Genomic DNA, 22,156 nt, shown 5'->3' with positions numbered 1-22,156 from the left:
TCTTCGGCCGTCCAGAAACAGAAGGCGGTAAGGCGGCCGGTGCCATGAATGAGTAACTGCGACGACGTGGCTCACTCTCCAGCCAAGCTGTTCTAAATTACCAGGCCGCCCCACCTGTCCCGTCCCCACCTGCGGGCCGCGGCCCGGGCGGGCCCAGGGCGACCAGGGCGCCCACAGCCCGGCGTCCAGATTCACCGGGTCATCCGTCGCGCTCGCACCGAGCCGACGAGCGCGAAGAAAGCGACGACCATTGCCAGGTGGAAAGTGCATCCACGGAGGGTGGGCGCACCGTTGACCGTACAGCCGTTTGGCGCACTCAAGGTGAGGCTGGTTCGAAGCGATGACGACCTCTGTCGGGTATATCTCCCCTTTTTATCGAAATTTGGTGCCAGAAAGACTGCACTTATGACGGTCGGTGCATGTCCGCAGTTGCATGCAGAAGCGATGTGTTCGACGAATGTTGGTAAATAATTCAAGTGCGGTGATTTCCGGTCGACTTAACTGCCACGTGAAGACAGCGCAACCACCGGATAATGCCTTAGCGTCGTGACACTCCGCGGGGACTGAGGGGATCGTTCGACCGATCGCCCCTCCGCACAGACGCCATACTTTAGCCTCTTTTGCTTTTGCTTTCGTTCTCTACCGCGCGAAGAAAAAACAGCCGCTGCTCCGCGGCGCGCGTGCCTGAAAGATGACGTTGTCCCGTAACCAGCGATTCATGACCGGTAGCTGTATGTGCGTGTGTGCGTGCGCCACCGTGGGTAATAGGCAGTCAGCGTGCAATCCGACCGTGACGCACCGGCGAGGCAGCTCGACCAGCGCCGTTTGGGGCCTGGGCTTTGCAAAACAGGACTCTTGTTTGAATTCGTCTTTCTGACTCCACTTTGTTCTGATTTTCAATGGGGCACGAGATTAGGCTGATTATTTTTGCGCAATGGCGAGTAACAGTGTCTCATAAACATTATAGTTGCAGTGGCTGGATGTGGCATGGGCTGAGGTTCTATTCACGTTGCGAGAGTACCCGAAGCGCTTCAAGATGAACAAGGGCACCTACAAGAAGATCATGATCGCCGGCATCATCATCGCCGTGCTGTCCATCGTCATCGGCTGGTTCGGCTTCCCTGCACTGGTCAACATGAAAATCGGCAAGGTAACCGGACGCTCGACCGAACGCCTTTAATAGCCCTAAATCTGTCTTTTCTTCTTTTTAAAAAAATGGCAGTAATAATAATTCTTTTTGGCGTATTTAGAGTGTTGCACTGCGTAAGCCCAACGACATGCGAAACATGTGGGCCAAGTCCCCCATCGCCATAGATTTCCGCGTGTACATGTTCAACGTCACCAACCCCGAGGAGGCAGCCAAGGGGGCGGTGCCCATCGTAGCGGAAGTCGGCCCGTATTTTTATCAGTAAGGCTTTGTAAACGCGTTGCCTTGTTTTGTAGAGTGGAATCGAGGCCTCTCAGAGGCTGTTTTTGTTGTTTCAGCGAGTGGAAGGAGAAAGTAAACATCGAAGACCACCCAGAGGACGACACCGTGTCATTCCGAATGAAGAATACTTTCATCTTCAACGAAACGATCAGCGCCCCCCTCACGGGGGATGAAATGGTCACCATCCCTCACGCTGCCATGCTGGTGACTGCAACGTTCCCAAGCTTCCTAAAATGCATGCTTACATTGTTGTGAGAGGAGCAACGCTGAATGTTTGTGTTAATTTCTAGAGTATGGTCTACACTGTGGAGCGTGAGAAGCCCGGGGCGCTGGGCCTGCTCGCCAAGGGCATCAAGTTCCTCTTCAACAACCCCACCACGCCGTTCCTAACCGCTAGGGCCCGGGATATTCTATTTGACGGCGTCCCCATCAACTGCACATCCAAAGACTTCGCCACCTCCGCCATCTGCACCATGATACGGACTAATCCGGCTGGACTGAAACCCGACGGTGACGATATATTTTTGTTTTCGTTCTTCGGAATGGTTGGTGAAACCAGGGTGTACTCTGTTTCTCGCTCGCAGTATCTCTGTCGTGCAGCTGTTACATCTTTTTTTTTTCAATGCAGAAAAATGGAACTGCCGATACGCAAAAGCTGGAAGTGAAGCGGGGGGTCGTGGACCCTCAGGAGGTTGGATTAGTTGTCAAAGTGAATGACAAGGAGAAATTGGACGTTTGGAGCGGAGACCCTTGCAACACGCCCAGCGGAACGGACTCCACCATCTTCCCGCCTTTCCTCAAATCAGAGGACGGCATCACTGCCTACTCAACAGACCTGTGTTTGTAAGTTATTCCTAACTTGTCTCTATTTAAAAAAATGTTTTTGCCTTAATTTAAAATTGGAAAGACACAAAGCATTATCAGCAGCCCATTGGTTTTGTCATTAACCATCACGATTTATTTGCAAGACAAACACAGTACTCAGAATCAAGTGGCTTCGGGTTTCATCGCACCGCCGTTTCTTTTCGCCGTATTCATTTTTATTTGCAGATCAATCGTTGCCAAGTTCGAGAAGGAAGTCGTTTTCAAGGGCATACCCGGCAACAGGTATGTCGCAGACTTCGGGGACATGTCCTCTGACCCGGACAAGCAGTGCTACTGCCCCGCTCCGGGGAAATGTCTGAAGAAGGGACTGATCGACATCACAAAATGTGCAGGTAGAGTGTCCTGGTTACCGGGGCTGCTTCCATCCAAGTGAGGGTTTCAAACCTCTGTTTTTCCCAGGTGCCCCCATTGTGGCGTCGCTGCCACACCTGTACCTGACCCACGACGACTACCGCATGATGGTCAAGGGCCTGAACCCCGACCCCGCCAAGCACGAGATCAATATGGTGTTCGAGCCGGTAAGTTCGCGCCGCCTCGCCCTGCGGGTGGTGGCATTCCCGGTCCGTGACGCGTGGCGCTGTTCCAGATGACGGCCACGCCGGTGAGCGCGCGCAAGAGGCTGCAGTTCAACATGTTCACCCACCCGGTGGCCAAGATCCCCGTCATGAAGACGATGACCAACGCCCTCATCCCGATCTTCTGGGTGGAGGAGGTGCGTGCGAGACTTCCGCAGGGCGCGCCAATCATTCACGTGTTTATCTTTTTGTCGCGTTTGCAGGGCGTCGATCTGCCCGACGAGTTCGTCAACATGATGGAAGCGCAGCTGTTCCGCACGCTGCGAGTGGCGGGCGTGGGCCGCTGGATCGGCGTGGGGCTCGGCATGCTCATGTTCATGGGGGCGCTGGCCATGTACGTCATGCAGCGCCAGTCCGTCACCATCACGCCCTCGCCCACCAAGAACGGCAAGACGTGAGGGGGGCGCCGGCACGCGGGGTGGTCGAGCGGGGGAGACAAGAGTACTTAGTTTGGGAACAGTCACGTGAGACACCCTGAAAAGATTGCAGCTTGTTGATTCACTGACCCCTGCTGGCGAGGGATTTTAGGTGGAAAAAGACAGGTGGGCTGCGAAGTAGCTCAATTTTTTTGTTTGGACAAGCTCAGGGTGAAACGTGCATCAATTATAGGTTTAATTTTTGCTGCTAGTCATTTTTTTTTGTTAAGTTGTAAGATTGTAGCATATGTATGTGGTAATTTTAGTTATAAGTGCTCATGACTGAAATGTTGCTGTGCTTACTGCTCATTTCTTCAAACAGCATGATCCTCTAGTTCGTTCGATGGTAATAGTAGATAGGTTGGTGGTAATGCTTTGAGTGCGCCTCCTGTAGCTGCCAAGTGTATCACTTGCGGTCTCGTCATAAATGTGATTTAGTTGCTAGAAATTTACAAGTAATACACCGTCCTAAGCCGACTGTACAGAAAAGTTTTCTGTACAAACGGACCGAAGTCTTGCACATCATCAAAACTAATGTCTATTTTAGCCGAGCACCGGTCAAAAATTGAAGCGTGGATTAAGGATGCACCGGGATAGCCAAAAGCCGCCCCAGTGCGGAAGTTTACAATCAATTTAAAACACAAACACCTAAATTTGGATGTCCACAGGGTAGTTTTGCTTTACCAACTAGGTAGGATTTGGCAAAAACGTACCGTAAATTAAAAAGCGATTTTAAGTTCATCACTAAATGTGTAAAGACGTAGGAAATGTCTTTTTTTTTGTTTGGAAGCGTTTCCATTTCAAGTTCAAATGATGAGATAAAATGGATTTATGGAAGGACGTATCATATTACTCTCCTCTTGGTCGTCAGCATGTGTACAGTACCAAGAACTTGCGCGTGAAAGAAAAATGGAACAAATAAAAAGTTAATATTTTTACATGTGTATTTTTTCGTTTCGGGACAAAAAAAAACATGTATGTACTCGCACACAAACATAAAAGCAGAATATAAATATACACAACAGACACAATTGCACGAAATAACAGTCGATATGCACGCTAGGCTGCGTAATCAGAGACCCTGTGTAGCCGACGTTGACTCGAAATTAAAGTCTTTAGCCCGGAACTGCAATTTTTGGCCGTTGTTTGATCACGGCAGTCGGAGAGAGGCACGCAATAACCCACGCGCCATGACTCGAGCAGAAATATCTTTTGGATTGAGAAACCAATGGTGTTAAATTTAACAATATATAACACTAGAATATTAGGCACTATTTACATTATACATATGTACACTATATTCAGAAAATAGGCATAAGGCAGGACTTCCAAACCTTATGCAATCACAGTCAAGGTCAGTATTTAGAGTAACATAAAATCACCGCTCCAAGGTACATTTACCAGGAATTGTACCCAAGAAATTCCCTCTTAAAAATAGATTCATTTTACACCATCTTTGTTTCCTACTCTTTGATCAGAATGGCTGCAAACGCATCAGTTTAAAACCATTTAAACTGACACGTTTGAGGAACAACTCCGTCTCAAAATTGCTGCCGCCCCCTCCCAGTCCTCCCCAAAAGAGAAACCAGGGTAAACGACGGCCTAGTCGCGCTTCTTGCCGTTGGCCATGACCACGGGCCTGGTCTTGCTGGTGGAGACGGACGTCGGCGAGGAGGTGATGCACCGGTACACGAAGCGGCCCATCAGGCTGGTGGTCTTGTAGGCGAGGAAGACGAGCACGGCGTAGACGGCCAGCACGTCGAGGAGCAGCCACTGGTAGAAGGGCATGTCCCTGGCGGGGGACTGGAGGTGCGGGGCGCCCTTGTGCCTCAGCACGTACTCCGTCCAGTACACGGCCGTGTCCAGCGGGCCCACCTTCTGGTCTCGCAGGATGGACTGGCGGTAGCGCGCGGCGGCTCGGTACCTGCAAGCAGCGAGGTTAGACTACACCGCGACTCGCAGAGCACAACCCAACAGAGAGGCGACTTACTTGGGGTCGTGGATGACGGCGTTGAGGGACGTGAGCAGCTCGTCGGCGGTCAGGGTCTGCAGCTCCAGCTTGATGGCGTAGCCGTCGTCCTGCGCCTTGGCGGAGTTGGCGTCGTGGTCGCAGAACACGGGCATCGTGACCACGGGCACGCCGTGGTACACCGTCTCGAACATGGACAGCAGGCCGCCGTGCGTCAGGAAGGCCACGATCTTCGGGTGGCCTGGCGTTTCGAACAAAGTGAGCGCACGTTAGAATTCCCCAGTATTTTTCAAAGAAACCGTCTCATGTTTCCTCTTGGACTCACCCAGCAGGTCCTGCTGGGGCAGCCAGCGCTCCAGGCGGACGTTGGGCGGCAGGTCGGGCATGCTCTCGGAGCCGAACTCCCACTTCCACAGCACCTGGTAGGGCAGCTGGGCGAACACTCGCAGGAACAGGAGCCGAAGCAGCTCGGGCATGTTGGTGGCGCGCACCGAGGAGCCCATGGACACGAAGATGAAGCCGTTGCCCTTGCCGCCGCGCACGAAGTCGTCCAGGTACTGGAGGGCAGAGGGCGGTCAAACTACCGAACACGACGACCCGGCAGCGCCGCGGTTCACTCGGGGAGGCCACTCACCTTGGGCAGAGGACGGGCCTCCTTGCAGTGGATGCACGCGATCTCGGCCACGTTGGGCAGGTAGGGCCTGGAGTAGGTGAGGGTGTGGTGGGAGTTCTGCAGGATGAAGCTCACGTTCCTGGTCATGGACGAGATGGAGGGCATGGTGGGGAAGTGCTTGTTGAGGACGTTCTGGACCAGCGGCATCATCTGAAACAGCACTGCTCTTTAGAAACCCAAGTTTCGAATACGAATCAAAATATTTTGGCTTGGAACCTTACCTAACCTAACCTAACCTAACCTAACTCACCAGCCAGTTGTTAAAGAACCAGAAGATGCTGTGGAAGAAGGTGTTCTCGGCTCTCTGCAGGAGCGTCATCTTGTCGGTGAAGGCCCTGCTGAGGAAGGGCGTGGTGGCGTAAGGGACGGGGGACCCCGACTGCGACACGGCGGCCATGTGGAAGCCCACCGTGTTAATGTACATGAAGGGGGCCTTGAAGTGGTGGGCCAGGCCGACGGCGCAGTCCGGGTAGGCGCCGTCCAGGATCAGGAGGTCGAAGTGGCGGCCCGAGCGGAGGAAGTGCTGCGTCTCGGGGTCGGACAGCATGGAGTCGCACGTCTGGATAACGAGGAAGGGAAGGTTAAAGCACAGTCCTCAACGCACCTCGAAGCGCCTGCGAAGCGGCAGGTAGGCCATCCCGCCGCACAGCCGCGCGTGACGGGCCGGCAGGCGCCCGCGGGCCTCCAGGTAGGCAACCCAACCGGCACCACCGCCCGCTGGCTGGCCGCGCGCGGGCGCCTTCTGCGTCGCGGCGCCTCCAAGTACCGCCACACTGTACTTGCCTCGTACGTGTACGCCAGCGCCTGGTCCCAGGGGACGGGCTCCTCCCCGCGGAAGCGCGCGCCCACCAGGTCCCAGTCCGTGTAGTTCCTGATGTACAGCACCAGCCCCAGGGGCGTCACCTCCTCGAAGCCGGGCTCCTCGGCCGAGTCCCTGGCCGGCGGGAAGGCGTTCATGAAGGACACGTTGTGGCCCTTCTGCACCAGCGCGCGGCCTGCAAAACAGTGCCTGGCTTATTTGAAGCGCCAAGGCCACCACATGACAATGACCCGCGGACGCCGACACGCTGACAAGCTGGCAAGCTGACAAACGATGCGCGAGCAAAAAGAGGAGCGTTCATTAATTGTCTAGCGCCGAACCGGTCACATTTTCAACAAAACGGCCGAGTGTGAGCACAGTGCGCGGCAAATCATTGCGGCGGCAGACGGCTTAACGCCACTGCCAAAAGTAAAAATAAAACCTGTTCTTTTTTCGCAGATCTGCTAGAAGGGAGGCGAGCGAGAGAGAAAAATGGCGTGGCCACCATAATGCCGGGCGGAATCGACTGCCGGATCTGCAGGGTCTCGAGGGACAGAAGAGAAAATTAATTTGCGCAGTGGGCTGGACGGCGACGTCCTCAAACTCTCTAAAGCGTTTTAAGAAGCTGGACAGCCCAGCGTCCCAGCGTCCCAGCGTCCCAGCGGCCTAGCGGTGGGGAGAGGGGGGAGGCCCAGGCTCTGCTTAAACCTGGCACACAAAATTTCGGCCGCAAGGTCCAATCGAAACTAGTGGGGGGCTCGGCAGCCACGATCAGGGCACTTTTAAGCTGCGGCAAAGTAGTGGGGGATTTCGCGAGGGCTCTACTGAGAAAGCGCAAACTCGTGATACTTGGCTCGCGTGGTGCAATGAGGTCCTCGTAAACCACCGTACTCGTCTTTTTGTTGTTCTCTTCTCAGCAGCCGCGCTCTTTTTTTCAGCGTGCACCACACGTCTTCGTGGAGCACCTCGCCGCGGACAAAAGGCCCTCATCTGCGGTGTAGGGGAGCCGAGCCGAGCCTTGCGCGCCGGGCCTTTACCGCGACGAGCCGACAAGCCGCGCGGGGTAAACTCTCCTCTCACGTGTCGAGTCTGCTGAGAGGCTGGGGGAAGGGGGGGGGGCATTTGGAAAAGTGCGGCTCGCAGTCACTCCCTCTGATCGAAACGCAGAAGAGCGGCGGCTTGGAAACGGGGTCGCCGTTTGTGACACAACGGAAAAGACGCACCGAACGAAAAAGCAAGAAGGCACAGCACAGCGGGGCAGAAGGCCGGCGGAGGCGGCCAAAATTCTAGACGCGTTTTGAGCTCTAGCGTCGCGAAATGGGACTTGAACCGAGCGTGTGACCCCACCAATGGAGTGCTCTTCGACCAAGGAATCAGGTGAAGTCACACGTTTGGTTCGAGTTTTGTTTAGCGACTCGGAAGCTCAAAACGGGTCTAGAATTTTGGCCGCCTCCAGCGGTTTTCTGGCCCACTGTGGAAGGCGCAGTTTTCAGGGCGCCGTGCTATACCAACCTAGGGCCATGAAGGGGACCTTGTGGCTCCTGGTGCCGCCCATGGTGACCATGAGGATGTTGGAGGGCGCGGTCTTGCCGTCCTCGAACAGGGCGTGGTGGCCGTGGACGCCCCCCGGTGGCGGCGGCCCCGCGCTGGACGCCGAGTGGGTGAGCGCCAGCCAGCACCCCAGCACCAGCAGTCTTCCCGCCAGTTCCATCGGAGCCATCCTGCAGCAGGGAGCAAAAGCCAGTCATTAGCACGACAGTCCGCGGAAGGGTCTCTCTCGCACTCATGAGGCGTCCCGTCATCAGGGCACGAGAGAGAGAGAGAGAGAGAGAGAGAGAGAGAGAGAGAGAGAGAGAGAGAGAGAGAGACGGAGCGACGACTCGGAGTGAGGCTGCTGCAGGTAGCAGCCCTCATTTCGAGGCAGGTGTGTCGGAGGGAGGCCGTACGCGGCGGGCGAGGCGGGCCCTGGGCGGGGAGGGAACTTGAGTCGAGGCCCGACTTTGGTAATAGCGCAAGCGTTGTCTTTCTTATCTCTGGGCGGCGCCAAGGCAGGGCGGGCGCCAACCCCCCAACTGCAGTAATCGCCCCTTCACTGCGAATTTGATGCGAGCGTAAGCCGACTCCGCGGCGTAATGATGGAGGTACACGTGTAGTGAGGCTGTTCCGGCCGGCGGGCCCGGCGGGCCAGTCTTGGGCCAGTAATGGCGATTCTAATTATAATTCACTCCCTGCTTAACCGGCGGGGGATTTCCGCTCCACTGCTAACCCTCACCGGAAATAGCGCCAAAAGGGCTGCTGAATCGAACCTATCGAGGCCAGCAGCGCCGGCAGCCATTAAAAGCCGAAAACGGCTCGCCAAGTCGAAACTGGCGTCCGGTGCGGGGCCGCGCCCGTCCTTGGAAAGTGTCGGCTAATCTGTCCTCAGCGAGATAAAAATAAAATCCTCCCCCGATAACCACCTGCTCTACTTTCTTTTTTAGCCGGCCTGTGAAATTGGACGCCGGGGGCATCCCGAAATCAGGTTAACTCGGTTCGCTCGGACAAAGTGAAAACAGACGTTCCCAAGGACGTATTTTGCATGAATCTTTAAACGCGCTTTCAACCCTTGACACCATTGTCCGCCACGGCTCTCAGAATTCCGAGTAAATCCGAAGGCGCTGAAGAGCACGTCCCTCTTGGCCGCCACTCCATGGAGCCCTCCCTGGGGCCAACGACCCCGCCGGCCCGCCCCCTCTCCGGTGTCCGAAAATCGTCAGTTCTCGGAACGGCTCGTTTCAAATTCACTCCAGATCCACATTGCAGTGAAATTTTGTCTCACTAGAGGTGGAGCTCGCGTTGCTTCGCTGGTTGGGTCAGGTTCACTCGTTTCGAAACATTTTCTCCCACCACACCCTTAGTCCACTGGACAACAACACGGAAAAACCATCTCCTGAGTATTGACCAATATTCCTGGAAATCCTTGGACGTTTCACCGTGAGCTCCCTTATTCAACCGGTCGCCGCTCTACTGCCGACAGACAGGAAGCAGTGTGGTGGAGTCCTGCCTACCTGTGTTGCTGCTGGTCGCGTCGTCGCGTCGGACTGGCGAGTGCAGGCAGTGCAGGCAAAGGCTTCGGCGCGACCAGCTTCATCAGCCCGCGCCGCGAGTACCCACTCGAGATAAAAGTCCTGATTAGCCCTCGCACGTCATTCGGTAGGGTCGGCCGAGGGCTGCCGCTTGCCGGCCAAATGTCGACCCAGCCCTCGCGCTGTCTCTCTCGCACCGCCACGGCACGCTCCGCGAGTGCGGGAGGGACAGCACGAGGAGGACGGCGTCAAGCACGATGGTTCAAAGTCGGCGCCGCGCGCCGCGCGACCGCGCACGTGGGCACCTTGCCGCGCCACGCCGCGCGAGCGCCAGTATTTATAAGTGATTCCGAAGAAAGCGTCCGGCGAACTCAATGCGACACTCCACTTTATCGGGGATGCTTCCCGCGCTGCGACCATTCCGCGTATCATCTTCGTCGCTCTGATTGGTTCGGCGCCGCGTGCAGGTGCGACAGAGACAGTGCGGAATCTGCCTGGTGCGTCGCGGCCGGCGGGCACACTGGCACGATAACGTAAACATTGGTCACTGCGGTCCAGGCCGACGTCCAGGCTGAGTTCCAGGCAGCGGGTCGCCCCCACCGCGAAGGGCAGAGGTAGCAGCAGCGCTAGCAACACCAGAAGGGGCAGCTATTTCTCTCGCACCCCGCCGGAGCGCCTTACCGCTTCCCGTGAGTTCGGTAGAGAAGGAAGACTCTTGTGAACGACGAGGGCTTCCGGCGCTCCTTGACAGCCCAGGGCCGCTTATGCGCGGCCGATTTGCAGTGCTATCGCGAAACTAAGCCACGCCACTCGACGGCAGTGCCGCCTCGCCACTGCGTGGCCCTGATTGATTTTCGCCTGCCGCTGGCGTCAGAGCTGGATTTCCTCAAGCACCGCCGCGCCGTGTGGGGACGGCATGTCGCAGTGGCGGGCCCAGGGGGGGTCAAGTCGAAGTGCCACTCTTTCGAGGGGGAAACGACTGAGAAATTTTGTGTAAATCAGATAGGGATAACCCCGGATAACCCGCGGATTACCTCCGGATTACATCGAAAAATTTCCAGGATTGCGCCGGATAACCCCGGATTACCTCAGAATTTCCCCGGATTACCCCGGATTACCTCAAAATTTCCCCGGATTACTTCGAAATTTCTGGCTATCCGGATAGCGGATAACCAATTTGCTGTACATCGGATAACCGAAGTCGTTTCCCCCTCACACTCTTTGCATCGCTCTCCAAGCGAGGAATCGATCGGTCTTAACGTCGAGCGTTCGATTCTGATCAGGACTATTTGAGCAGCATTGAGCCAGTAAAGTGTCCCAAGTTGTTGCTGTGTCCACCTAAACGGGTCTCGTGCATCGCGGCCACACCTCCTCGGGCCAGCCGTCTCGCTTCGTCTTGCTCGCTCCGTCTCTGTCACTCCCTCTTCAGGGCCGTTAGCGACGCAGCCGCGCCTCTCCAAAACATTTCACACGTCGGGCCGCGTCGGGCCGTCGTCAGGCCACTGGGATTGGACGCGGCGGGACGCGGCGGTGCGGTCCACAGTTTGGACTCCGCGCGACCTCGCCGCGCGGGGATGCACATTGTGCACACTGTTGCATCACGTGTGTGTGTGCGTGCGTGCGTGCGAGGAAAGGCCACTCAGCTTTGCCGCGACACATTGTGGCGACAGGCAGAATGGACGCGCGACCCCCTTTTCAGCCTCTAAGTGGCCGGTCAACATATTGGACAATTTTTATGATTTTGTTTGGCTCGCTCCGGGAGAGGCACTGAGTGCCTGAGTGCAGTGTAGGTGTTGCGTCGTCGTCCCAGACTGGGGCCCCGCAGTGCAACGCTCTTTCCTTTGTGGTGACCAAACCCATCCCAGTGTAGTGGTCGAGGTGGCACACTGGCAGACTGGGTAGATCGGCTGGATGCTCCCTCGCTGCGCCGCACGCAGCGTAAGCGCCCCCTTCAAATTCGCCAGACGCCTTTCCAATCTTCTCCCTCTCGATCCCATTTCCACACCGTTAGACAAGACAAGGGCGAGGAAAAAGAAGAGAAAAACATTTCAATAAACAGTATAACACGTTTTCGCTCCGGCTAGGAGCAAGTGCCCCCCCCCCCCCCCCCCCTAACCGACAGTGTGCCGGCTAAGACACGCGCTCACGCCCACACAGCAGCGGACCCTTTCCCGTGCCAGCGTGCTCCCTCTTCCTCGTTGTGTAACAAGTTTTCTCGCTTGCTACTATCAAATCGCGAGCAGCGCCACCGCCGCCTGGGGATGCAACGCCCAAATTGGTGAATCGAACTGACGGACGGACGGACAGACAGACAGACAGACAGACAGACAGACAGACAGACAGACAGACGGGCAGCCGAAAGAGAGAAAGTGGATCCGCCGTGGCCACGCCGTGTGATTGCTATGCACGGCTCTATTGCGGCGCCCCGATCGCCGCAGTGTAGCACCACGCCACGCCGTGCCATGCCGTGCCGGGCCGTGCCGTGCCGTGCCACGCGGCGGTGTTGAGCAAGACATTGCAGGGCCACTTGCAGGGAGTCACTCCCATGGAGTTTCCAGGAGGCCGGGTCCTTGCAAAGGTCAAGCTGGACAGTGGACAGACAGGGGGACGGACAGACAGAGCGGCTTTTGGTGGGCAATTAAAATTCGTGTGGCGATGGTCCGATATTTTCGGGACCAGTTCGAGTAGCGGTCGCTTGGTGACGGTGACGCGCGCGGTGACGTGAGGACGCGGTCGCCCGCCAGGACTTATGGGACTGCTCCTGGGAGACTGGGAGGAGGCGGGGCGGGGCGGGGCGGGGCGGGGCGGGGCGGGGCGGGGCGGCTGGCCGTTATCGCAGTGGGCCAATCGGGGCGGTCGGGACCGTCTCCAGCCAATGAGAGGACCCCGCGGAGGAACGCCATCGGAAGTGCTCAGCACGTGACGATAAGAAAGGGTCGAGTGCAAAGGGGAGGGGGAGGGACGCTTTGCTTTAATTCATTAGCGACGTTGCTATCAAACAATGAATAGGGACGGCGAAACGCCGCTCCGACGCGCCACCGGAAAGGAAATGGCACACCGACTCGACCCGGCGCGACCCAGCCTGGCCAGCCGCCAGCCCGGCCGTGGCGGGGACCGCCTCCCTCCCTGTCCTCCATCAGGAGATGAGGTAAAAGTAACGACAAATAGCGCCTCCCTTACGCTCCGAGCAGTGTGCCGCCATTTCCCCGGATTGGAGGAGGCGAGAGGAGCGGGGCTGCTGCGGCGCGCCGTCTCTCTCACACACACAGCTGCAAGTCGCGCCGAGTCGCGCGCTGACACTGACATGAAACACATCGCGGAGTCTTTCACGCTCCTCTGGAACAATGCTCCGCCCTGGCAGCTATTTTTCTCCTCCCCGACAAGGAAGAAGCTGGGCCGGCACACCCACACCAACACGCCCTACCACACACACACACACTCACACAGGCAGCGGCGCCGTCACGCGCGACGCACTCGAAAATAATTACTCATTGCTTTTGGTGGCCAGCGATCACCTGCTCGGCGTCGCGGCGTCGCGGCGTCGGCGTCTTCGCGCGTCAGCAGGAGATAAACGCCTCAGACGGACAATGGGCAGCCAGGGCAGCGACAGCTACACGACGCCACCCACCCAACAACAACAACAACAACAGTGCGGCCAGGAGGGGAGGAAGCCCACCAAAGGAAAACAATAATAAATGGTCCACACGATGCCCACCAAAAAGGAAAATGCGGTCAGGCCGAAGCCCACCAACGTCACCAACAAGGCGATGGGGAGGAAGTACGCCGAGGTCCGCACCCCCAACGACGCGGCCAGGCAAGGAGGACGATGGCGGAGACGCCGTCCACCACCTCCACCACCAACACCGCCACCGCCACCACCACCACCATCACCACCACCAGGGACGCATCCCAAGGTGAGGTGCAGTTTTACTGAAGAGTGCTCCGTCGCTGAGTCCCTCTGACGCGTCGTGCGGAACTTCCCTCGAGAACGAGAAAGAGGGGGAGAAAGATTGGCCGGAATCAGTCCGCTGTAATGTTCGTCAAGCGGCATTGAGTAAGGCTCCGTGCGACCCCCATCCCCGCCCTGTCTCACCTTGACTCGACGACGTGCCCTCCAAGCAAGAAGGGGCAAAAGGGTGAAAAAGGATGGGCAATAATCCGCACGCATACTTCCCCCACTCCTCCACCCCCACCCCCCACCCCCTGTGTGTTCAGAGGGTCGATTCCTGGCAATCCCAAGCGTTCCGCGTGGTCATCCCTCACGTCACCACCACGAGCCACCGAGTTTGCGCGTGCCAAAGCACACACACATACACACACACCGGCAAAGCCTCCCTCTAACTTGGGCGAGGCAAGCTTCGGCCGCCCTCGCCCTGTCAACTACTCGTGACGTCACGTCAGCGGCACTGCCAGAAGAACTTATTGCCGGTGAACGGTCACCCTGAATGGCCGTCCAGGCGAGCGCTCAGTCTCTCTCGCACTCGTGGGGCGCGCCTTGAGGGGTGCGAGAGAGACGGAGCGAGACGAGGCGTTGCCCGAAATGAGGGAATGAGTCCGCTGAGTGCGCTCAAGGGGAGTCTGGACGCGAAGAAGCCGAACAACAAACTGCCCGTTGTAAACGCTGCCGCAGACAACACCCTACGCCGGTGCGATCTGGACGATGTGGGTGCCTGGATGTCTGGATGGTCTGGATGCCTGGATGCCTACAATGCTCTAGAATGTCTGGGGATCTCTGAATGGTTTGGATGGTATGTGGGCAGTAGATCGTTGATGGCCCATGGCAAAAAAAAACAATCCCTGTTTTTTTTCGTGTTTTTTTTTTCAGGAATCCGCAACGGTAAAGAAATAGGCGATTTACAGGGAGTACCTAGGAAAACTAGGAACTGTTTTAACCGTGCGCGAGAACAAAGCTCTGTACTGCAGCAGCTTACTGTGGTGCCGGAGCGCCAAAGCAGTTTAGTGGACGCCTTCCTACACACTTCTACGCGTCCAAAGTAAAGCGACCAAGGGCGAGGGGGCCAGCCGAGCGCCGAGCGGACGTAAGGAAGACAGGAACAAACTAGGTGAGTTGTTTGACGCCTCCCCGCGTTCTCGGGCCCCTTCTCTCCGTGTTCGAAACGCCTCCGTGGCCTTCTGCCCTTCGCGAAGGAGTACCGGCGAAAGTGACATTGCACCGCAATGCAGTGCAGCGTAGCGCCCAGCGCGGGCGGCTAGCGTAGCGTAGCCTGGGCGCGCCGCAGCTGGACTGGACTAGTTTGCGGGCGGTGGACCCGAGCCAAGAGCAGTGGTACCGCTCACAGGCGTCGACGTCAACGTCAACGATCAAAATACTCCCGGGAAAATGACGAAAGGTTCGGACTGCATCTGCGCCGCACGTGACCGCGGTCCTCCGCCGCTTTTGGCACGCGCGACGAACGCGAACCACCAACACTCCCTTCCGTGAAGCGCGGTGTTTACCCAAAACAGGCCGTCGTCGGAGTGGGCCTGGGCCTTCCCTGAAAAACGCAAGGTGTGAGGTGTGGGCCTAGATCATGTCGAGGCCGCTCACGCTCACACTCGCACGCACGCACACAGACGCAGAAGGTAAACGCAGAGCGGCGGGGCGGCCTAAACCGCGGTGCATACAGTGACGTCACAACGACGCAACCAGGGAGCAATAAAAAGGGGGACGCAACGGTGTTGTTCTCGCAGTTGTTTCGTTGTAATCGGAGACACCCTGGTGCGACAATACGTCCCCGGAGGATGCTGCACCACGGTTTGACAGATTGTTGCCACCGTAACAAAGTTGTTGGCGCCGTTGCGGTTTTTCGCGGGGCTATGTCCATAACCACGACGACGTTGCCACTAACTCGGGACAAGCTAGCCCACGATGTAAAATATATTTTCTGTGGGGGGACGTACACATCGTAGCCAGCTGAAATGCTTTCGCATTCGAGATGATTGCCGTCTCGTAAGCATTCGCGGGCTCGCCCTTTCTCCCCTTCTCGCTCGTCCTTGGAGGCATCATTCCGGCATTCGTTTCTCCGTCTTAAACCCTCTCTGGCGGTCGCGGGGGACCGGGCCCGGCGGGCCTGGCCCGGGCTGTTGATTTACGGGCACAGCGCGGCACAGCGCGGCACAGCGAGGCACAGTGAGGCTCAGCATGGCACAGCGTGGCACAGCCCCCCGAAATGGAGCGAGGTGGAGCACTTGCCCTCCGCAGCACTGTTGAATCATCGATGAAGTGAGATCAAAATGCCTAAAAGAAAGTGACGTTCACTCTTAAATTTTTCTGGTACGAACATGACATGCACCACGCCGACAAACGTTTGCAACAGTGTTCCGTTTCGAAGCACACCCGGAACTAACTGCGACCCAGCCATTGAGTTACCGTGGTCCGTGAGCACCGCGTTTTGCGACGTCGTCCAAATATCTCCGGCGCTCCTTACGCCCCCCGGGAATAACACAAAAGAAGCTGGCTCGGATCCACGTTTGTCCCCCCCACCCCTTTTTCTCTTCCTCCCCGGGCCACCACCGGGATGACAGGCCGCCCTAGGACGCTCGTCTTAACGATGCCGTCGCAACGGAGCGAAGTCCCACCTCGAACCTGGAAAAGAAGGAGCTGCGAGCAGGAAGACTCCGCGCCTCTGCTGTTAGTGGTGGAAGAAAGAACGCCTCGGCGCGGGCGGGGCGGGGCGGGGTGCGGCAGAGGAACTCCTGGACCACATGACATGCATAGAGACAAGCCAGGCTGCCTTGCGGTGGGTGCCGTCTTCTTGCGCAATGAGGACGACAAGGAGGAGGAGGAGGAGGAGGAGGAGAAGAAGAAGAAGAAGAAGAAGAAGAAGAAGAAGAAGAAGAAGAAGAAGAAGAAGAAGAAGAAGAAGAAGAAGAAGAAGAAGAAGAAGAAGAAGAAGAAGAAGAAGAAGAAGAAGAAGAAGAAGAAAGGCGTGCTCCGTGTGTGCTTTGAGAGCCCCTGAGGGGTTAGTTATGCCCTTTTGTGGTCGGATGGTAATCCTGCTGCCAGTGTGCTGCCAGTGTGCTGCCAGTGTGCTGCCAGTGGGCGGGGTGAGGCCTGCGCATTCCGACAGCGCGAGACAGCGGGCACGGCCGAGTCCTCCAGGAGTCAGTCAGCGTGTCCCTGACTGACTGTCCTGCGGGCGGAGGAAGAGGGACTGCCCTGGACAACGGGGCGGGCAGCACGAGGCGGCACAAGGGCGGCGTGCGCGTCGTGCGCCATTTCTCATATTGTTTCAGCCGTGACGTCTTGAACGGCGGCCGGGCCGGGCCGGGCCCCCTCGGCGCGCCCCAGGACGCCCAGGCGTGGCGGCCCGCGAGCGTGATGTGAATGCATCCGCGGAAGTGGCCTGGGGAGGGGAGGGGGAGGGGAGGGGGAGGGAGGTCGAGGCCGCTGCGGCCGGCCTGTCCCACGACCGCCCCGCCGCGGCCTGGTGGCCTGGCGGCCTGGCGGCCTGGCGGACCGCAGTGCGGGACGGCGTAGGGCAGGTCAGGCCTGTGCGTGCGGCGCGGGGCGCGTGGCCACCACGCCTGCATCCAGGCCGTGCCCCGGCCGTGCCTTGGCCGTGCCGCACCAGAACACCGCGCTCGTCGGGCACCTCCAGGTCGACGTGGGTCAAGTGCAGCCTCCACGGCGGCCGGGGCCGCACCGCGCCCAGCCCCCGCCTCCCCTCCCAGCACTTCCAGACGACCGACGTCTGTCACGTGTTTTCGGCGGGGCGCTAGGCGTACACTGTCGCGCCGACGGCGTCCTCGGCAATATCCCGACGGCGACACTCCACTGTAGGCTCTGTTTGACAGGACACCGGACAGCGCGGGGAGGGGGCGGGGTGAGCTTTATGGTTCGGTCGCTGACTTGCGCGCCAATATTTGTCGTGGGTCTGGCGAGTGCTGAATGGCAGAGTCGGCAGCACAGCCCGCGGGGCCCGCGGCCACAACAAGCTCCGACCGCCAAACCCAAAAGCGTTTTGGCAGAGACGGTACTGCCGCGCCCGGGAGGGCCGGGCCGGGGGCCGCCGGGAACGGGTTGGGGTCGGGTCCGAACTGCGTACATGGCCCAGGCACTGCACTGCACAGCCCGAGCGCGGACGCCGCGCGGCACCGGCTGCTGGCAGATGATCACGGCGACCCAAGGCGACGCCGGATGGAAGCGGATTTATGAATGGCGGTGTGGCGGCCGGCAATGTTCTACAAACATGCCAGCGCGCGCTGCACCGAAAACAACAGCGCCGCGCCCAGCCGCGTCGCCGCGTTGCCGCGCACAGAGCCGCGGATTGTTCGACGAAGAGGCGCCGAGGTGCGAACCCATATTTACGGAAACGGGCACCACATCCGGCGACACGACGCGGCAGAGCTTCTGCGGAACGACCGCGGCGAGCCGAGCGATCAGCGCTCTCTCTCTCTCTCTCGCACGGGGGTCGTTCCGGGGTGTGTGAGAGAGACAGAGCGGCGGAACCCTGGAGTGGGACTGGGGTTGGTATCGCTTATCCCCGCCTCGGGGTTGCAATCCGATAGGAGGCCAGCGGACCGCGCGTTAGCTGGCGGTGGTCGAGCAAGTCACCAGGCCCACCAGGGCGGGCACGGTGAGCACACTGCTAGCCAACAGTGCCGTGGACACCGCGTTGCCATGGAGCCATGGAGCCTTGAGTCCTTGGATCTCACAGCCCAACGGAATTAAGCAGCCGGAGATAACAACGCCTTGCCAGCAGCGGTCCTTAAAGGTCAAGAGGTGAGCCAAAAGGAAGAGAGAAAAAAGAAGGAAAAAAAGCGCGGATCGCTGTCTGGATTCCTTTGACCGCACAATCCCCGGTTCCCGCACCACCTTGCTGGATGAGGTGAGCTATAGTCCACAGGTCTGCTAGACGGCTGTGGACGCTGTGGGCGTGGAGGGGGGTCGCATGGCACACCGCCCGCGGGGCCGGCGCGGCCCGAGGCGGTCCCGCCCCACCAACAAGAAGAACCTGCCCAAACTTTGCATGTGTTAATTCACGTTTACTTGCGTGGCGTGGCGTGCCGTGCCGTGCCGTGCCGTGCCGTGGTGCCGCGTGGCCTGCACACAGGCGAGACGCCGGGAAGGCCTCCGCGTGTTCAGATTAATTTCCCCTTACTTTCGCGATGCCGCGAATTATTCAGCGAGGAGGAGGCGATAACGATATTCACGCTTCAACAGCAGCAGCAGCCCTCCAGCCAGCCTCCAGCTTGCCTCCAATGCGGAAGGAAGGGAAGGCTGTTGAAAAAAAACGCCTGAGACGGGGGAAAATCTACAAGTTTAATGACGCACCCCGCATGGGCCCTGCGCGAGGCCCTGCGCCTAGCGTGGGCCTGGCGATGGCCGATGGCATCATTTTCGAGCTTTCGGAGACGAAAAAGTGCTCGCGGTTGTTGCCGGCGCAGCGTGGCGCGGCGTGGCGCGGCGCACCGCAGCCTACACTATATTGGCACGAGGCATGCTAATTAGCATAAAGTTGCAGTGTGCCTGCCACCCCGCCATTAGACAGCAGACAGCGCACTCTCGTGGACAGACGGGTCAGCTCATTAGACGCACCATTTTTTTTTCGCTGTGCCACTCCACGCGGGGATAAGTGCACCCTGGACATTGGGACACACTTCTTTCCTTCAAAAAATTGTTTATTTTTTTAGAGAGAAAAGCCTTGTGCTGAGCCAGTATTTCACACGCTGAAGAACCGGCAATTAAATTTTTAATTTCTGGAGGCACCGATCAGTAACCTTATTACTTTTACTTTTTTTTTTTGGGTTCTGGTGGGACGTTTCATTGAATGAAATTGTCATTAGGAGACTGCCACTTTTTTCATTTTTTTTTTGTCACAGTGGTAGTTTTGTAGTCGCAATGTCTTCCAACAAGTTACACACCTTGAAAACTTCACACTGTCGCGACCGATCCTACTACCCGAGTTTGTGAGTAAACTCCGTAGGTTCGCCACTCACTCGGCGCGCAAAATGATGGAGGTGCGACAGAGACGGGCAGTGACAGTGGCGGCGGTGCGACGGAGAGGCAGTGGTCCTAGTCGCGCCGCTTTCTTCCGGGCCGCTGCGCCGCGGCGCCGCGCTGCCAGTGCGGACCAGTGCGGTGCGGCTCGGTGCGTTACGCCGGCCCACGCGCACGCTCGGCGCCGCGGCGTGGCGTGGCGTGGCAGTGCCCCACCTCGGCCGGCCGAGTTGCAGAACCACTTGTTGTTGTGGTGGAAGGGACCCGCTGGCTGGCCGGCGTGCCCGGCGTGCCCGGCTCGGACACAGAGTTAGCTAAGAATGCTGCGCGCTGCGCGGTGCTGCGCCCGATAGAAGTTCCTCGAAGCATGCCGTGCCGCACGTCACGCGCAAGCGCACGCGCCCCCAGCGCCACCACACTGGCGACGCTTCCAAAATATAAGTCCTGTTCGACCGCTAAAGACTGGTTCTGAACTTCACTCGCCATCACAGTGGGCCAGAAGGACCCTTGGGGGCGGCTGAAACTCTAGACGCGTTTTGAGCTCCAGAGTCGCTAAGTGGGACCCGAACCGAACGTGTGACCCCACTAATGGATTGCTCTCCGAACGAGGAATCGATTGGTGGGGTCACGCACCCGGTTTGAGTCCTGTGAAGCGACTCTGGAGCTCAAAACGTGTCTAAGGTTTTGGCCGCCTGCGGCCACTGTGCGGCGCCCCGTGAGTGCGAGAGAGAAGCGACGAAAGCGCTGCGCTGTTCGCCGGAACCAGCGCCCACTGTGCGGCCCGCTGCAGCGCTGCAGCAGTATTCAGGTGGGCCTGCACTGCGGAATAATTTGGCGGAGCGCTGCCGCTGCTTCCTGGCTCCCGGTTCCCCGGTTCCTCCGGGGAGTCCGAATGAGAGCGGCGCGTGATTGGCATGCGGATCGCGAAGGGTGGCAAAAAGGTGTCGATTGGGGCGAGTGGCATTGCGAGCGTCACTGTCTGTTTCAGGCTGACGTTTTAATACGCGGATGCGAAATAGCAAAAACGTGGCAAGCGCCTCCTACACCAATAAAGCAGAGTTTCTCGACTCTTATCATTTTTTCGACGGATTGTTTTTTTTCTCTTCCTTCGCCCAATCCAATCAGGTCTGGTCGAGAGCGAACCTGTTAAATTAACGAAAGAAAAATAGACAAGTGTCACGAGAGGAACCTTCCCTGGGCACATGTTGTCCACTGCCCAATCCTAGGCTATGGCGAATGTTAATGTGACGACTGCGTGTACTCCTCGTAAACTAGCTTTATGCCTCGACTGAATTTTTGGGCACGCCGGCCCGTCGTCGCCGTGCTCGCGACCTCAACCACGAATTGGGTTTATATTGCTTTTATACGACTACGCGGCAGCCGCGGCCGAGAGCCGCACCGACGTCGCCGTCGCCCCGCGGGCACAGCCTGGTGGAGCCTGGCGAACGCGCAATGACAATGAGCCCCGCGGACACCGCAGACTCCTCCTGACCACATCGCTCAAACACACACACACAAACTGACACTCACACTGACACACAGACACACACACAGACACGCCAGCACGTGTCTTGCGCCTGGCGCGCCCGGCAACCCATCCAACTTGCACGTTGGGCAGGGTCGGCAAGAGCTCCGTGGTTTTCGATCTGTCTGTACCTACTGACAAGGGCCACTTCCACGAAAAACCGAGCCAATGACATTGCGGTGGAGCTTCGTGCCCCAGCAGCTTCATGTGTGGCACGCCGGAACACCACTTTGATGTCAGTCTGGCCGCGGCAAAGGGGTCGGGTCTTCGGACTTGTCGCAGGCGGTCCGGTAATCCCAGTGTGCTGACGAGGATCGCGACGGCGGGAGGCGGCCGCCCACCCGGGACTCACCTCCTGTCGCGGTGGTGCTCGGCGGCGCCCTCGAGGACGCGGGGCGCAGGGCCGACGGGGACCTCCTGGCGTTCACCACGGCGCCGTCAAGTCGTCCGGGGTCGTCCGGGTTTGCGCGAGCACGTGCGCGTCGACGAACCGGCCGAGCGGGACACGCGGACCAAGCGAGTTGCTAGGCGACTGCGGTGCGCAGCGGGCCGAGGCGGGATTAGAACTGAGTCTTAAGCGAGCCCCCAGCCCCATGGCACCTCCCCGTCAGCGCCCGGCCCGGCCCAGCGTGAGAGTCTCCAGCTAGAGAGAGACGGGCGGGCAGGCCCGACGGACGGACAGACACGGCACAGCGGGGGGGAGGCACAAACAGAGATGGAAGTCGCGGTGGAAGGCGTGATGTTGGTGGGGGCTGCGCCGGGCTGCGGCGTGCATGTGAGAGGCGCGGGGCGCGGCGGCCGAGGTGGCCAAGGGACTGCAGGGACTGCAGGGAGACGAGAGGGACCGAAGAAAGCGAAATGGAATGGAATGAATCGA

The 22,156-nt window shown here is 58.4% G+C and overlaps 2 protein-coding genes across 3 annotated transcripts; one reads left to right on the top strand and one right to left on the bottom strand.

The window, feature by feature from the left end:
• The first annotated feature begins 194 nt into the window (after positions 1–194).
• On the top strand, positions 195–3,929 carry LOC117639597 (sensory neuron membrane protein 1-like). Of its 2 annotated transcripts, none has more exons than XM_034375426.1 (10): positions 195–321; positions 968–1,150; positions 1,251–1,408; positions 1,486–1,633; positions 1,720–1,974; positions 2,058–2,272; positions 2,480–2,646; positions 2,714–2,832; positions 2,901–3,026; positions 3,093–3,929. In XM_034375426.1, exons 2-10 carry the CDS (start codon positions 1,037–1,039, stop codon positions 3,285–3,287), a joined length of 1,497 nt encoding a protein of 498 aa, XP_034231317.1. In that variant the 5' UTR covers positions 195–321; positions 968–1,036; the 3' UTR covers positions 3,288–3,929. The 2 variants fall into 2 exon arrangements, with proteins under 2 accessions (XP_034231317.1, XP_034231327.1); XM_034375436.1 differs by having other exon boundaries at positions 199–321; positions 974–1,150.
• Positions 3,930–4,224: 295 nt separating this feature from the next.
• LOC117639589 (UDP-glucuronosyltransferase 2C1-like) lies at positions 4,225–9,921 on the bottom strand. Its single transcript, XM_034375413.1, has 8 exons — positions 9,794–9,921; positions 8,259–8,467; positions 6,731–6,942; positions 6,198–6,506; positions 5,909–6,097; positions 5,600–5,831; positions 5,296–5,515; positions 4,225–5,229 (listed from the first exon to the last, which is right to left on the bottom strand). The coding sequence occupies exons 1-8, from the start codon at positions 9,874–9,876 to the stop codon at positions 4,908–4,910; spliced, it is 1,776 nt and encodes a 591-aa protein (XP_034231304.1). The 5' UTR covers positions 9,877–9,921; the 3' UTR covers positions 4,225–4,907.
• Positions 9,922–22,156: the final 12,235 nt, after the last annotated feature.

This window comes from Thrips palmi, unplaced genomic scaffold, assembly GCF_012932325.1.
Source record: "Thrips palmi isolate BJ-2018 unplaced genomic scaffold, TpBJ-2018v1 HiC_scaffold_1, whole genome shotgun sequence".
NCBI classification, from domain to species: Eukaryota; Metazoa; Arthropoda; class Insecta; order Thysanoptera; family Thripidae; genus Thrips; species Thrips palmi.
Note: the sequence above shows the minus strand (reverse complement) of the source record. Positions and strands in the feature narration are given on the sequence as shown.